This window comes from Eublepharis macularius, chromosome 3, assembly GCF_028583425.1.
Source record: "Eublepharis macularius isolate TG4126 chromosome 3, MPM_Emac_v1.0, whole genome shotgun sequence".
Classification (NCBI taxonomy): Eukaryota; Metazoa; Chordata; class Lepidosauria; order Squamata; family Eublepharidae; genus Eublepharis; species Eublepharis macularius.
Genome location: NC_072792.1, coordinates 3,148,742 through 3,163,708, shown reverse-complemented (window position 1 = coordinate 3,163,708; position 14,967 = coordinate 3,148,742). Strand labels below are relative to the sequence as shown.

At 52.6% G+C, this 14,967-nt stretch overlaps 1 protein-coding gene across 2 annotated transcripts; it reads left to right on the top strand.

Annotated features, from left to right (window-relative positions):
* The first annotated feature begins 331 nt into the window (after positions 1-331).
* Positions 332-10,366, top strand: LACC1 (laccase domain containing 1). 2 transcript variants are annotated; one of them, XM_054974893.1, is made up of 6 exons: positions 332-402; positions 1,988-2,605; positions 3,654-3,835; positions 6,781-6,946; positions 8,443-8,668; positions 10,180-10,366. In XM_054974893.1, exons 2-6 carry the CDS (start codon positions 2,032-2,034, stop codon positions 10,352-10,354), a joined length of 1,323 nt encoding a protein of 440 aa, XP_054830868.1. In that variant the 5' UTR covers positions 332-402; positions 1,988-2,031; the 3' UTR covers positions 10,355-10,366. The 2 variants fall into 2 exon arrangements, with proteins under 2 accessions (XP_054830868.1, XP_054830867.1); XM_054974892.1 differs by lacking the exon at positions 332-402 and adding an exon at positions 705-1,005.
* Positions 10,367-14,967: the final 4,601 nt, after the last annotated feature.

Below are 14,967 nucleotides of genomic sequence, written 5' to 3'. Positions count from 1 at the left end.
GGCAGAGGGGGCGCGTCGCCCCGGCCGGCCCAGGGCAGCCCGCGCTCGTCGGCTCTGCGAAGCGAAGCGCGGCCGGGCTGCTTAGTCCTCGGAGGAAGGCCGGGCCAGGCCAGGCCAGGCGGAGGCGGCAGCGCCCGGGCCCCGCAGAGCCCAGCAGGGGCGGCCAGGCGGAGGCGGCGCCCGGACGGCGCTTCCGCACGCGCGGCTCGGCCCCCGCCTCTGCCCCGCGCAGTCCTCGGCCAGCCGCCGCCCGGGCGCACCCGCTGCACCCGCCCGCCCGCCCCGGGAGGGAGCCTCGTGGCGGCTCCGGCGCGCCCGGCGGCGCCTTCCGGGTTGGGCCGGGCTAGGCTGGGCGGCCAGAGGCGGGGAGTTCCGCTGGGGCCGAGAGCGGCGGCTGAGCGGGTGAGGACCGGGCCGGGCCGGGCCGCCTGCCGCTCGCGAGGCTGGAGGGGCGCCGCCACCCTTCCCGTTGCGGCCGGGCTCGGAGCGAGGGGGCGGCGGGGGCAGCTCGGCTGCTGGCCCGGAGGAAGGGAGCGGGCGGGGCGGGGCGGGGCGGGGGGGGGGCAAGGCGGCGGGCCGGCCCGAGAGGAACGTCGCTCCGTGCGCCGCCCCTCCGCCTGCGCTCAGGCCGGCCGGCCGGCCGGCCGTCTGGCTGCCTCCCGCCTGCCCCGCGCGGGCCTCGGCTGGGGCTTCCCCGCGAGCCGGCTGGACGCGCCTCCGCTCGGCCGGCAGCATTTCCCGCCGGGCGGCGCCGCGCGCAGGTGTGCCCACCTCAGGCCTGGGCGGCCCTTTTCGGCACGCGAAGCGCCTGGCAACGAGGAGCGGGCGCGCAAGTGGAGCCCCCTGGCTCTTTAAAAAGAATAGGAGAATTGCTGCCAGCGCGCGGAGGCGGAGGCGGAGGCGGCCTTCTTCGCTGAGAGCCAAGGCAGGTTACACCCTGCAAGGGAAGATACAATAACGAACCACGCTCCGGAGCTTCGGTGAAGCAGACAGAGAGACCGCAGGGTGATGGTCGCAGAAAATTCAAAAACGAGCATAAAGCCAAAGCAATCTCTCTCAACCCAGCAGCAGAACTGATTTGCATGGCTTGTAAATAGCGGGTTGGATCCTGTGACGCTCCTCTGCTACATTTTCCCCCCGAGAGAGAAAGGCTGCCCTATGGAAATGGGGGGCTCTTTTCCTCTTGGTGGAGAAAGGCTTCCTTTGGGGGGGGCGGGGAATCTTTATTAAAGGAAATCCTTCCGTGTTCAATGTTGGAGAAAGACTTCTCAGAAGACAGTCACGGGATACATATATGCAGAGGAGTTAGCCGTGTTAGTCTGTGGTAGCAAAATATAAAAGAGTCCAGTAGCACCTTTAAGACTAACCAATTTTATTGTAGCATAAGCTTTCGAGAATCACAGTTCTCTTCGTCAGATGCATGGTCCATATAGTTCACCTTTGGAAGTTGGCATTAATGAATGTCGGGGTGTGTGTGGAGGGGGTTGGTTTGCTTATTAATTAAAACACATTTACAAAACCGGATTACATGTGAGCTGTAATACAATATTGAGCAAAATTTCAATTGCATGTAAAGCAGATGTATTTTAAAAAATAACGCTAAACGGGTTTTCTGCTCTGAAAGGGGCAGTTAGCCCCCTCTAGCACTTCAGCGAAGAAAAATCCCACTGCAAGGACCGAGCAGGCCTCCGCTTCTTTAAGTGCATGATAGATATTTCAGAACTCCTGTATAGGAGCTTTGAAGTGTAATGGAAACAGTTTTGAGGCTTGCTGCTTCTCTTGGATTAAGATTTCCCCCTGTTGGAAGACTCAACAGTGCTTTAAAAATGAGCCTTTTTAGCGTCGGCTAGTAAAATTAATCTGTTTGGTACTTCTTCGATTTGCCTCTTGATTCTTTGCCTCGTGTAAGCAGGGTAACTCTGCTGGCATTTCATTGAAAACCATATAATATTTAGAAGATGCGTTCTTGTTCTTTTTTTCCTTGCAGAGGCTACTTGGACGTCTTCAAGTGTTTTTTCAGTGACTTAGAATATGGCAAAGGCAGTACTGATAGATCTGACGAGCGAAGAACCAGACCCTTGGAATAATTGGAGCCAGGAATCAGTGATCAAGACCCTGGAGGCTGTTAGGAAGGCGGACAACGGCCAAGTCCCATTTGTGTGCCTTATGTGTTGCCAACCCCTTCCCAGCGGAAGGAACGGCGAAGATGTGTTGCATTCGGTAGTGCAGGACCTCCATTGCCCAGAGCAAGGGCGGGAGGTTGTGTGTGCAGAGAGCACAGTGGCTGCTTTGTATGCTGTCAAACAAAAGCTGGATGAAAAAGACATCAGCCACGTTCAAGTGCTCTTGCCCTCACAACGAAAAGCCGTAATGAGAGCATTTGTTAATGAGCTTTTCACCAGCGTTTATCAGTTTGAGTTTGGTGATCTACACGTGAATTTTGAAGCAAGCAAAATCAGACAACCCTCAGGATCTCACGGTGAATTTCTGCCACCACTGACAGACCAAGATCTGGGAAGGATTCAGAGTGAAATCAAAATATACCTGCAGAGTCTTCCTGCTCTGAAAGGGGAACTGAGAATTCTCAGATCTGTGCTGATTCCAGGTAACGTGGCCATCGGAAAGATTATTAGTGCTTCATGCTCTTCTTCGGGGGGCTAATTTTTCAGTATTTGGCCCACGTTCAGATTGTACAACAAATCTGTCAAGACGGGTGCACCACCCTGGCACGACTCCCTCCCTCCTGCAGAGAGTGACTGAAAGCTTCCTGGTCTGGGGGGGGCGGGGTCATGGATCAAACTGCAGCTTGTTGAGTTGTCCAAATGCAGGCCCCCCCCCTCCCGGGCAGACTGGAGGGAGCTGCCGCCTCCTGCACCAGGATTCCAAGCCTGCCTCCCCCACCCCCAGTGGGCTGCTTGGGCTGGTGCCTGCATTTGGCTGTCACTGCAAACTGGAGCTGGATTCAGGGCTTCCTAAACAAGAACACTGAACGGAAGGAGGGACTCGTGTGGCCTGCCTCAACAAGCACTGAAGGCCCACCACAGGGACACAGAACTGTGTTGCGCTCTCTGAATGTGGCCAGAGATTGGCTGGTGTTGATGGCGAAGTGGAGGTGAAATCCTGAATACCAAGTTCAGGTGAAAGGCGGGGGCATGTGGCTTCCTTTGAAGCAATTGCTAAATGATGCCAGTTCAGTTCTTAAGCAGCATAAATGGTAAGAGCAGCGAACACATGTTAGGCACAGGCATGCTTGCACTCTGACTGTAACTACCCATGTCGGTAGAAAGCCATCTTAGAACTTGCCCTCGTTCCCACCCATGTGTCCTTGCTTGACTTACACGGTAGCTGAGGTCTGATAGAATTTGGTGTCTTTGGGCAAATACTGTGATTAGAGCGGGCTGAGAAAGGCAATGGCTCTGATTGCAGAGGAGCCAAAGGCGTAAGAGGATTCTTGCTCCAAAACGGGCCATGTTTCCTTCCATCCCTCTTTTCTGAGAAAAATAAAGGTGACCCTTTCTTGGCCAAAGAATGGGGAATGCTGGGCAAAGTTTTATGTTCCGCAACTGCTGTTCTGCCTCAGTGATTTTTCTTTAAACTTGTGCTGGCAGTAACGTTCGGTCGGTGCATGTTTTGTTTTTTTTTATTTCCCCCAGATCATATCTTCCTGCATGGGTTCACTACAAGAACAGGCGGCATCTCATATATCCCAACTCTGAGCTCTTTCAATCTTTTCAGTAGTTCCAAGAGGCGTGACCCACCAGTTGTGGTCCAGGAGAACCTTCGCAGGTTAGCGGTTGCTGCTGGATTCGACCCCAAGGTGTATCATAGTGTTAAGGTAAAACAAAGAGTACTTACCTGTGTGGCTCTTAAAAGCTTCAGGAGCCTTTCAGGTCCGGAATGGCTAGCCGACTTGCAGCCTCAGTGAGAGCCCTGCTCCTTTCAGGGGTTGAGGGCTTTGTGGAATGACAGGCCCCCGAGGCCATGGCATCCTTCCCTTCTGACCTTTAGCAAGCACAGTCCATCCCATGGCCGCCAACGCCATTTTAAAAGCAGTTGTAGTCGGGGCTTTTTTTCTGGGGAAAGAGGTGGTGGAACTCAGTGGGTTGCCCTCGGAGAAAATGGCCACATGGCTGGTGGCCCCGCCCCCTGATCTCCAGACAGAGGGGAGTTGAGATTGCCTTCCGCGCCACTGGAGCAGCGCAGAAGGAAATCTCAACTCTCCTCTGTCTGGAGATCAGGGAGCGGGGCCACCAGCCATGTGACCATTTTCAAGAGGTGCAGGAACTCCGTCCCCCCACGTTCCAGCTGAAAAAAAGCCCTGGTTGTAGTTATCAGGATCTCGTTTGAGTGCAACACCTCTTGTTCCCACCTGCAACATTTCAGGTGACAAAACGCAGAGGGGGGGGGCTAGTTTGGCATCTGAAAAGACACGGGGAGAGCAAGAGCTCCTGGGGCCACTGCAGAATCTGCAGGTGAGCTGGATCAGGGCCCCGCAGAAATGTTTGGCACCTCCTTGTTTTGGAACTGGAATGTCGAAGGAGCATTTCCAGTCTGTGGATCGTTGTTTCGTTTTCCGTACTAGTTGACATACTCTGATTAAGAGCTTGGTGGACTCAGTTTTTGTGGTCTGAAATAGCTCTGTTGATACTTGGTCTGCTCCAGGAGATTTGTTTCTCCCAGTTGCTTTCAGTGTCACTTTCACTTTTTAAGATTTCAGGTTCTTTGCCCAAAGATTCTCCTTTGAAGGAATTTGCCACCCTGTCATCTCTACAGTTCTTCAGTATGTTGCTTCTATCTTTCTTTGTTCCTTGACCATGCGTGCTTACATTTCAGGGTGAATGAAATAGTTCACCAAGAAACCATGGATTGTAGCATTTCAGTGTGTCTCAGCAGGGACTGTCCCAGCAGTGGCATTCTCCTAGGTGAGAGAAGAGGATAAGATATTTCTGCCAAGGTAGAACTGACCACCAGTGTGTTTTGTAGGTTCTTGTATAAAGAAAAGATATCCCCCCCTCCCAAATCTTCCCAATTTAATTGGGGCGTACAGTTGGTCAAGATTTGAGTAGCTAAGTTTGAGTAGCCTAAATAATTCAGGACTGAAAACTGTTGGTGAAAGAATATGGAAGATTTTGAGGCATACGGAACAATAAGGCAGCTGATTCTTAGCTCCCTGAACAGCACCGTTGCATAGTAAAGGACAGGAATCTTTCAGAGCAGTAGCAGGCAGATCACAAAACATTTAGCACCTGTGCATGGGACAGAAACTTCAGTGCGGAGAGACTTACAGGAATTACTGAAGAAGCCAAACATCTCCTGGTCTTCTGACACCCAGTCGTGACGGACCTTTCTTGCCACCCCTCCAGAGAGTGGCAGCCCAGCTGCCCCAGGCTTGCCTCTCTGTGCGAAGGCCTTTTTTTCTTGAAGGACTGGAGGGAGGAGGTGGTTTTTACCCTTGAAGAAACAGCGAAGGGCAGGGGGGGGGGTCAGAAATGGGCTGGCTTTGTCAGTGAATTCTGTAAGATCCACTGACCAGGCCTAACCATCGGGGATGCAGAAGGGCAGCGGCGGCCTTTGTGCTGGGTGCACCAACGTGGTCTAGGCTGCTATGGGGGAGGGCTATTAGTGTGTACAGGAGAGTCCTTCCTCCTATGAGAGCCAGTTTGGTGCAGTGGTTAAGAGTGCGGGACTGTAATCTGGAGAACCGGGTTTGATTCCCCACTCCTCCGCTTGAAGCCAGCTGGGTGACCTTGGGTCAGTCACAGCGCTCTCAGAGCTCTCTCAGCCCCAACCACCCCACAGGGTGTTCATTGTTGTGGGGATAATAGTGACATACTTTGTTAACCGCTCTGAGTGGGTGTTAAGTCACCCTGAAGGGCAGTATATAAATTGAATGTTGTTGTTGTTATTAATATTATTATATGTGGCAGTGACACGGTGGTGAGGTGGGGAGAGGAGAAGTGGGCGTTTCCTGGCTCACACTGCTGCTGTTCTGCTCCGTCAGCCCCTGTAACTACTTGAGAGAGAGTTCAAGTCCGTTGGTGCCGAGCAGAGGCTCCATAGATCAAGTGCCATCCAACAGAATGTGTCGTTCGTTCACACTTTTAATCTGTTTTGCACCTCAGGAGCGCAGCCACTCTCTGCCCTGCCAGCCCCTAGAGGCACCCACTGCCTCCTGGGGCTGACACAGCCTGTTGGAGCTGAGGAAGAGTCTTCCCTTGGGGGGCAGGACTGAAATAGTGAATTTCCTGTCCTGATGCTGCCCGATCCACCACAGGGAGGAGGAAATGCCACTCTTGCGGTTTGTGGCTTTGCATGGCATGCTGGGGCACATGCACAGCTCAGCAACTGCAGCCAGTCCTTAACACCCCGATCCCGGAAGAGATTTTTCTCCTGGATGCTGAACTCCCAGATTTCTAAATTAATGACTAGAGGCAGTTTTATCCATATGGAATGCCATCTGTGTAACACTTACAAATGGTGCCAGTTACAAGAAGTTGTGCGTGCTCATCATCGCGTCTGATGTCGTTAACACGACAGCAAATGTAACCCTTCTTACTATCCCGAGAAGCAGCTGCCTGCGCCCTCTGACTTCCCGTCCCTTGACAGTTGACTGGGCCCCCACCTGCTTTGGTTGTCTGTGGGTGAGCATTTCTTCTGGTTTTAAGAACACACCGGAGAGGCTTTCTGGGTAGGAGTTTGAGGCGCCCTGTGCTCGGCAGAGCTCTCGGCTTGCCGGTGGTGTTGCATAGGGTGTGTTAAATCTTGGCTTGATCTCAACAGGTCAACCATGCCAGCGATGTTTGGGTCATGGGGAAAGCCCAGCCGAAGAGCTATGATGGGATAGTGACGGATCAGAGAGGGGTGGCCATTGCCGCTCCTGGAGCCGACTGCATCCCCGTGCTTTGTGCTGATCCTGTCAGAAAAGCCTGCGGTGCTGCTCATTCAGGTAACGTCCCTCGGTTTTGCAAAGGATCAATTGCCACCCGTTTCCTTGGATTGTCTCTCCTTTCACAATGCTGCCTTCAGTTAGGTATGCCGTTGTCCTTTCTGTCAAGCGCGGCATCCTCTGTCCTGTTTCCCACCCACTTCTCTGCCCCTGCTGCAGGTCTCTCTCTCTGCTCATGCTTTTCCTGGGGGTCCCCGGCATTCTGGGGGGTCGCTCCGGGCTGCAGCAGGAGAAAGCAAAGAAATGCTGTTCCGCGGATGGAAATCCCTTCCATCAGTGGAGATTTCTCGTGGCCTCTGAAAGTGCCAGCGCTTGGGGATACCCGCCCTTGTCCCTCTCCGTAACTAAGATCAGCCATTGGGGAGGGAGGCGCTTACCCCTCTGTGGCTGCTTTTCAGTCTGAGGAAAACCTTGCGAGTGCCAGCTATGGGCCTCCCATGGAGAAGGCCATTTCTCTCCAATCCTAGGCGTGTGCGAACTCTTTCAAGTCCCATTGAAGTCAGTGCCAGGAGACGACCTCAGGCATTGCTTGGCTCTCTCCTATTGACTTCCTGGGGCTGAAACAAGCTGCGCTTTGGCTGGATGGCGTCTAGTTAATTGAGGAACTAAAACAGTTCCATCGCTTAGGCCTGGGTAAGTCCTCCAGGAAGTTGTGGCCTCAACCGGGAGGCAGAGAAAAGGCCCACACTTGGGTGTAACAGGCACAGAAGGGCTGCACAAGCCGTTTCTCTCCCTGGCTGACCTGTGGGAAGGGGGCCCAGGCAGGCGGCCCCCTGTGCTCGTTTTCACAGCAGGAGTGCGGCAGAGCCAGCGGGCAGCGTGGGTGCCAGGGTGCCAGGGCTGTGCCCAGTGGCCCTGAACTGCAGAATACCCACGCAGGACAGCTAGCTGTTAGAGATATGATGCTTGCTTTCCTATCAATCCTAAATTTCCTTCACTGTTTTAAAAAATATATCTGTAACTATAATTTAGCATATAAAATTAAGTTGTGTGGCATCCTCATGAAATTTAGAAGCCTTTAGAAGCATAAGTGCCTTTGTTTTCTGCAAGCAAAAAATATTACCCAGTTTTGATTGAAGGAGAAAGACAGCTGAGTGAAGAAGAGCAAAAATGAGGAGGAGGGGGGGGAATTCCCCTTCCCCCAGGATTCCTGGCAGTTGTTGCTTGTAATTACGCAATGATGTAAAAATGCCATGCTGCACATTTTGAGTAAAACTTTTATCTTAAAAAGCATTTTATTGATCCCACTAGAAAATGTTTCACAGGAGTTTTTTTTTTAGTGCTCCTCAAAATTTCCTGATTTTCCCACTGGAACGGTTCAACAAAAGTCTTGGGGGAGGGCTGTGTTTGGGCCCTTTCATCTCTGTGCCTAAATCCCTTGAAGTTGTACAGTTTATCCCAGCATACCCTGAAGCGAGAACTGCTCCGCCTGTGGTTTTGTATTTGGTTGTTAAACCCTAGAAACCATCCGGTTCTTTTTCTCCCCTGCTTCTCAGGCTGGCAAGGCACGTTGCTGGGCGTCTCTGTGGCTACTGTTAACGCCATGGTGGCGGAGTACGGCTGTCAGGTGAAAGATATACTTGTAGTATTGGGGCCATCGGTTGGTCCCTGTTGTTTTACACTACCGCAAGAATCGGCAAAAGAATTTCACAGGATTGATCCAAAATGTGTAAGACATTTGGAATCCCCCAAACCCTCCGTTGACATCAGAAGGGCAACACGGTAAGGCTGGTGTGTTTGAAAATGCAGTTTATTACTCAAAGTGCTGTAGAATGTGGGGAGGTGCCTAACCATCTGGGGCGGGGGGGGCGACCGAGGAAGGGGGATCTGGAGGCTGCCTTCCCCGGATGATTCTGTGCCTGGGGGGGAACAGGGCTCTCTGCTGGTGGGAACGGCTGGGAGCAACACGGAAGAGGGTTTCTGCTACTCCTGTGTTCCATCACGGCCCTCGGGAGAGCCAGTTTGGTGTAGTGGTTAGGAGTAGCAGGACTCTAGCCTGGAGAACCGGGTTTGATTCCCCACTCCTCCTCCACTTGAAGCCAGCTGGGTGGCCTTGGATTGGTAAGAGCTCCTCCAAAGCGCTCTCAGCCCCACACGCCTCACAGGGTGATTGTTGTGAGGATAATAATACTAATAACAACACACTTTGTAAACTGCTGAGTGTGGCATTAAGTTGTCCTGAAGGGTGGTATATAAATCACGTGTTGTTAGAGCTGACTAGAGAAACCTCTCAGATTTAACATTTCGGTGCCAAGGTACAGCCATAGGGACGCTCTCATGTGCTGCCCCCGCCCCCCCCCCCCCCCGGTAAGGAACATCCTCCCACTGGAGATGGACAGTCCAGAGCCGTGGAAGAGTTTGTTTCATTCTCCTGAAGCCTGCTTAGTTCTCCTCAGGTTCTTAGGGGGTGGGGCAGGGGTGTTCATTTCGGTTAATTTACACGTATGTCTGTCTCCATGTACATGGGGAGTTCCCCGGGTAGAGGAGACCCCCCCCCTGTCTACGAGTGATCTGATTTCGTTGCTTTCATTATCATAAAAGGGAGGGACGGCCATTTAACTGTTCTCTCCAGTGGGATGGATCCTTCCAGCTTTCCATTGGCCCAGAAGAGAGAAGGAGCCGCTTTGGACCTTTAGAAGGGCTGTGCCGGGGAGGGGGGACAAAAGGTCACAGGGGGGGATGACACTGTGGTCATGGGTGGAGGGACCACCCCTCTTCCCTCTTAGGCCAGTGAAAAACCTTGTCGGATTTAACACATTGATGATAATTGTTTTCACCCAAGAGTTGACCTGTGAAATTTTGATTCTTAACTCTCTAATCTCTTCGCTGGGGACCTGGAGTGATCTCTTCTTGTCAGGTGACTGGCAGAGCTTTTTTCTAGTGGCTTCTCTCAAAGCCCCTCAAAGCATTTTGTTGTGTGTTTCCAAGACTGCAAGTTATAAAGTATTGAGCAAGGTGTGGACAGAAGCAGTATTTCAGCATAGAGAACCGTTCTGGGCTGGTGGTTGAGACCGCCTCAGTTTAAATCCTCATTCTGCCACAAAGCTCCTAGGGTGACACGTGGAATAATCTTCCTCAGAGGGATGCTCAAATAAAACTGGGGAGGAAAAACCATGTATGCCCCCCCCTTCAGTTCCCCAAGGGAGGGGTGGCATCAAAGGTGGGACAGATAGAAGACAGTCATGAGAGACGCTGACACGGCCCGGCCTTCTCCTCCCCCCCCCCCTCTTTAGGGTCCTCCTGGAGGCTGGAGGGATTCTGCCTCAGAACATTCAAGACGGTTCTGTGACGGACCCGAAACGAAACCTCACACTCTGCACGGCCTGCCACCCTGAAAAGTTCTACTCGCATGTACGTGACGGTGAAAACTTTGGGACGCAGATTGGTTTTATTTCCATTAAAGACTGATTGTTCTCCATAGCCTTGTATATTAATCTGCAGAAACCGGGGGGGGGGGGGAGAGAGGGGGTGCTGGGTCTCTCTGCGTGTGCTGGGGACTCTCTGAGGATCACTTAAGGTTCCCAGCAAAAATCCTCCACTGACTCTCAGGAAATCACAGGCCCCCTAGTTGCAGAAAGGCCCTTAGCTGGAAGCCACAGCCCACCCAGCCTCCAGCGCTGGGAGCCGAGGGCGGCCACTCCCTTGGGTGGTTTGGACAGCTCTGCTGCTGGGCGAGTGGCAGGAGCCACTTTTGTGAAGAAGAGGGATGCGAGGACAGAGGAACTGCAGTTTTCAGTCGGTTTAGCCTGAGACTCGATCTGGGTAAAGAAGAGTTTCCCCTGAAGCTCATTTGTATCCACACCAGCACTCGCCTGGGTCTTCCCACTGTCTCTGGACAGATCATTGCCGCTTGCCAGTTCACTGTCCTGTATTGAGTGAAGTCTGTTCTTGTTCATGAGTGCTCCTGTCGCAAAAAGTCTTTGGGGGGGGCCCCCCGCTGGAACACATCTGCGTGTACAGAGCAGCTCCCCCCAAGGCCTCTCCTTCCTGCTCCCTCTGCAGTAAAGTTTGTTTGAAAGGGACCCACTATTGGTTATTAGTTAGCGGAGTGCAGAATTTGCGCAGTGGACATAGTAAGCACACATCCCCATGTTTAGCTCTGCAGAAATACTTGGTTACATTGGCAAGAAAATAAAGAGCAGCCGTCTCACTGCATCTTGCTGGTGAGACCCGGAGCTGACAGAGAGAGCCGAGCTGAACGCAGATGGTCACATCGTGGACTGCAATACAGAACTGAACCAAGAGCAATAAACCTGAGTGGATGTTTCTAGCTCATTGCCCCCCCCCCCAAATAAACTGGTTGCCCAATAGTGAATCTCACATCATCTTCATTTAGCATCAAGATTCCCCTTTCTATGCTGGGAAACTTAACTAGGCAGCTAAATGGCCCTATGCAAATAAGTTTACGAAGTATCCCAATAACAGTTTAACACTTTCATGACTGAACGAAGAATACTTGCTAATTCCCAACATAAACACGCTGGAGCAGTGTTCTGCAGCATGCTCTTTCCAGGCCCTTGAAGTCACCTTGGAAACTCCAGTTGGTATGTAATGCCAGCTGGGTGGGATGTGTGTCTAGGACACCCATTCTGCAATTATCACCCCCCCCCCCCCCCGGGTTTTGGTTTTGTGTATTTGTATTACGTTTTTATTGAATTGTTTTAAATGCTGTTTTCATGTTTTCATATTTGCTGCCTTGGGAACCTATTACATTGATTACTGATCAGTTACTGGGATCAGTTCACGTTCCTGGTTATCATGTACAGAGCCTTCCAGAGGTGCCAAACTGCAAATGGGCACAGATGCATTCTCTGTGCATTCACTTCTGTCAAGTTGCAGATTGGGTAAAACACAATTGTTCAGGAATACAGAGATCAGAATGGCAGCATAAGGGAGATTGTTTTTATAAGGGAATACTGCATTGTCTTGTACATTTGTAATTTGCTTGCTGCAGTGTTTATGGTATGTCATACCATAAGAGAGATTTCTGTTTGCACATGTCTGTAATCCTAGTCCTCTTTCATTCTTACTGGATGTCTTGTGCTGTTCACTGAATTGTTTTCTCTATTTTTTGTAATCCTCATGAAGTTATAAATGAAGTTAATAAAATGGTGGAGAGCTGGCTTCTGATGAATGGCAGCCATGCCACTCCTTTGGGAAGGTTGGGGTCTGGAGCCAAGCAGCAGCATCTCTTCCTAGGGAATTCTTAAACCGGTATGTTCTTCCAGAGGAGCAGTTGTGCGGTACGGCTTTTCTGGGTATCTGCATAGCATTCTTATTAAACTGCGGTGTGGAATATTACCAAAGCTGTAAAGGTGCAAGCACCGAGTCATTACTGACCCATGGGGTAATGACGCATCACGACGTTTTCTTGGCAGACTTTTGTTACAGGGTGGTTTGCCGTTGCCTTCCCCAGTCCTCTACACTTTACCGACTTCAGAAGGATGGGAGGCTGAGAGCCGAAACAGACGTGATGAGAAACCTAGGTTCAACTCATGTTCTCTTACCTCAAGGTTTGTCGGGAAGTGTAGGCGTCCTTGCAGCTTAACATTTGACATTTACAGAGCAGCAGGGAGGGAAGTGCAGGCGACGGCGAGCTATGCAGCTCCGAGCTGCGCGGCTTCAGGTGGGGGCCAGGCGAGCGAGGGGGAAGATGCAGCGATGCCCTCGCCCAGCCCCCGCAGAGCAATGCCAGGCTGCACAGGGAGAGCAGGAGGAAAGGCTCCCAGAGCATTGCTGCATCTCTCCCCCTCCCTGCTTGCCTGGCCCCCACCTGAAGCTGCGTGGCTCGGAGCGGCATAGCTCGCCGTCGCTCTGCGGGGACTGGGCAAGGGGTGGGTGGAGCGATGGTCCATGCGATCGGGGTAAAGGCAGAGCACGCCGGGCTATGCAGCTCTGGGCCATGTGGCTTTGGGCAGGGGCCAGGCGAGCGAGGGGGGGAGATGCTCTGGGCGCCTTTCCTCCCGGCTCTCCCAGTGCAGCCAGGTGTCGCTCTGCAGGGGCCAGGCCGGGTGAGGGGGGGAGATGAAGCGATACTCCATGTAAGCAGGGAAGGGAAGATGCTGCAATGCACCTCGAGAGCAGGAGGAAAGGCGCCCCACGCTTGTACTTCTCTCCCTGCTGCTCTGTAAATGCTAAACTTTAACCTGCAAGGACGCCTACACTTCCCGACAAACCTTGGGGTAAGAGAACACGAGTTGAACCTAGGTTTCTCATCACGTCTGTTTTGGCTCTGACTCAACCTTGAGCTGGTTATCTGAGCCTGGCTTCCGCCAGGCTCAAACTCAGGTCATAAGCAGAGCTTGGGCTGCAGTACTGCATCTTACCACTCTGCGCGACAGGGCTCTAACCTGGACTTAACTAAAATAATATGAATTGCACCTCTGTAACTGGAAGATTTTAAAGAAAAAGGGACTGACAATTCCATGGGTCTCCACATACCTGCGTTCCCTACCCCCCCCCCCAACATGGAACATCCCGGACCCTACCGCAGCAGCAGCCCTGGCTGCCCAGCTCACCTGCTGTGTCCTCCACCACCACTGCTTCTGTTTTAGCAACAGCTGGTTGCACCTTCCAGTAATGGCACTGCCAGGGGCACCTGCCTGGACCCAGATCATGCCACCCATATTTTGATGTAGACTTTGATTTGCCTTGTTCCTGCCCTTTATTGCCACTTCTTTATTGATGACATTTTTGTTAGCTAGCAACAAGGGGAGGAAGCTCTTGAGAGATCCCCAGGATCTCCCCAGCTTTCACTCCACCCTCAGCTTGACCGTGGATCAATCCATGCAGCAAGTACATTTTCTGGCTGCTTCTGCACAAACGCTTGGATGCAGGCATCACTTCACAAGGGGAACCCCCTGGCTGCCTTCGACGTCTGCGTGCCTCCAGCTACCCTCTGAAGGGTGCCCAGCAATCCCTTGTCTCTGGTACATTCTCGTCTGTTCCAGTTCTCAGAGTCTCCCTGGGAGGAGTTCTAAGAGGTATCCTTGGGGTAACGATGTGCATGCAAAGCAGCAGAAAGGAAATCACAACAGACCTCCCCAGGGCTTGTGATGAGACAAGCCTTGCCAGGGCCTTCCTCCGTTATGATGGGGAATGTGGACCCTGGCATTTGGGGGCAGCCCAGCCTTCCTCCGGACCATGTGCTCATAGCCGCCCTCCTGAGCAGCGCTAGAAAAACATGACCCTTTTCCTCAACCAACTCCTGAAGGTTTTTCCCCCTGTGCTTTGCCTCTCCCTGCAGGACCCCCCCCCCTTTTCCTGGCTTCAGGAGGGTCTACGTTCCCCTTGGCCACCTGAGGCCCTGCGGCTTAGGAGTGGCACCGGGCTGCCCAGGGTCATGTGTGTTTCTGGGAGGGAGTGGCCTAAACCAGCTCATTTCTCGGCTTCCCTTCTGTCCACCAAGGAGCACCGTACAGCCTCTGTGCCTGCACAGAGTGCAAATTCAGCAATTACTCTGGCGTTATATTTTGGTTCTAGATTCTGGGGATAAAAGGCTTTTCACTACAGCAGGCGCACACACCTCACTGCTCAGCCCAGCGCAGCCCGTCATGCACGACCGTCAGCCTCTCCTGGAGAAGGGTGTTTCTCTCAGCCTTTGGGTGGGGGTCTTTCCTTGCTCACAGGCAGCCCCCAACCTAAAGTGCATCACTGAACACATGCACTCGGGGACCTGGCAGCAATCCCTGGTCAAATTTTACCCCTGAGGAACATGATCACAGGCCCTAATCAGCTATACTATCTCAGACTCATCCACTTGCTTACCAAACAGGGCCGATTCCAGACGGCCCTCCGCATCCCGAAACGTTGCACAAAACTCGCGCGAGAAAACGCGATATTTCACAACGCGCAACATTTCGGGATGCAGAGGGCCGTCTGAAATCGGCCCAGGGTAAGATACGGTGTCAGCGTTGGGCAAACCGTCTGAACGCAAAAGGATAATAAAATCTGACGTTTAAAAGATCGCAGTCCTCAAAACCAGTGGGTGTAACTTGCTCCCTGCTTAATAGGGGCCTGAG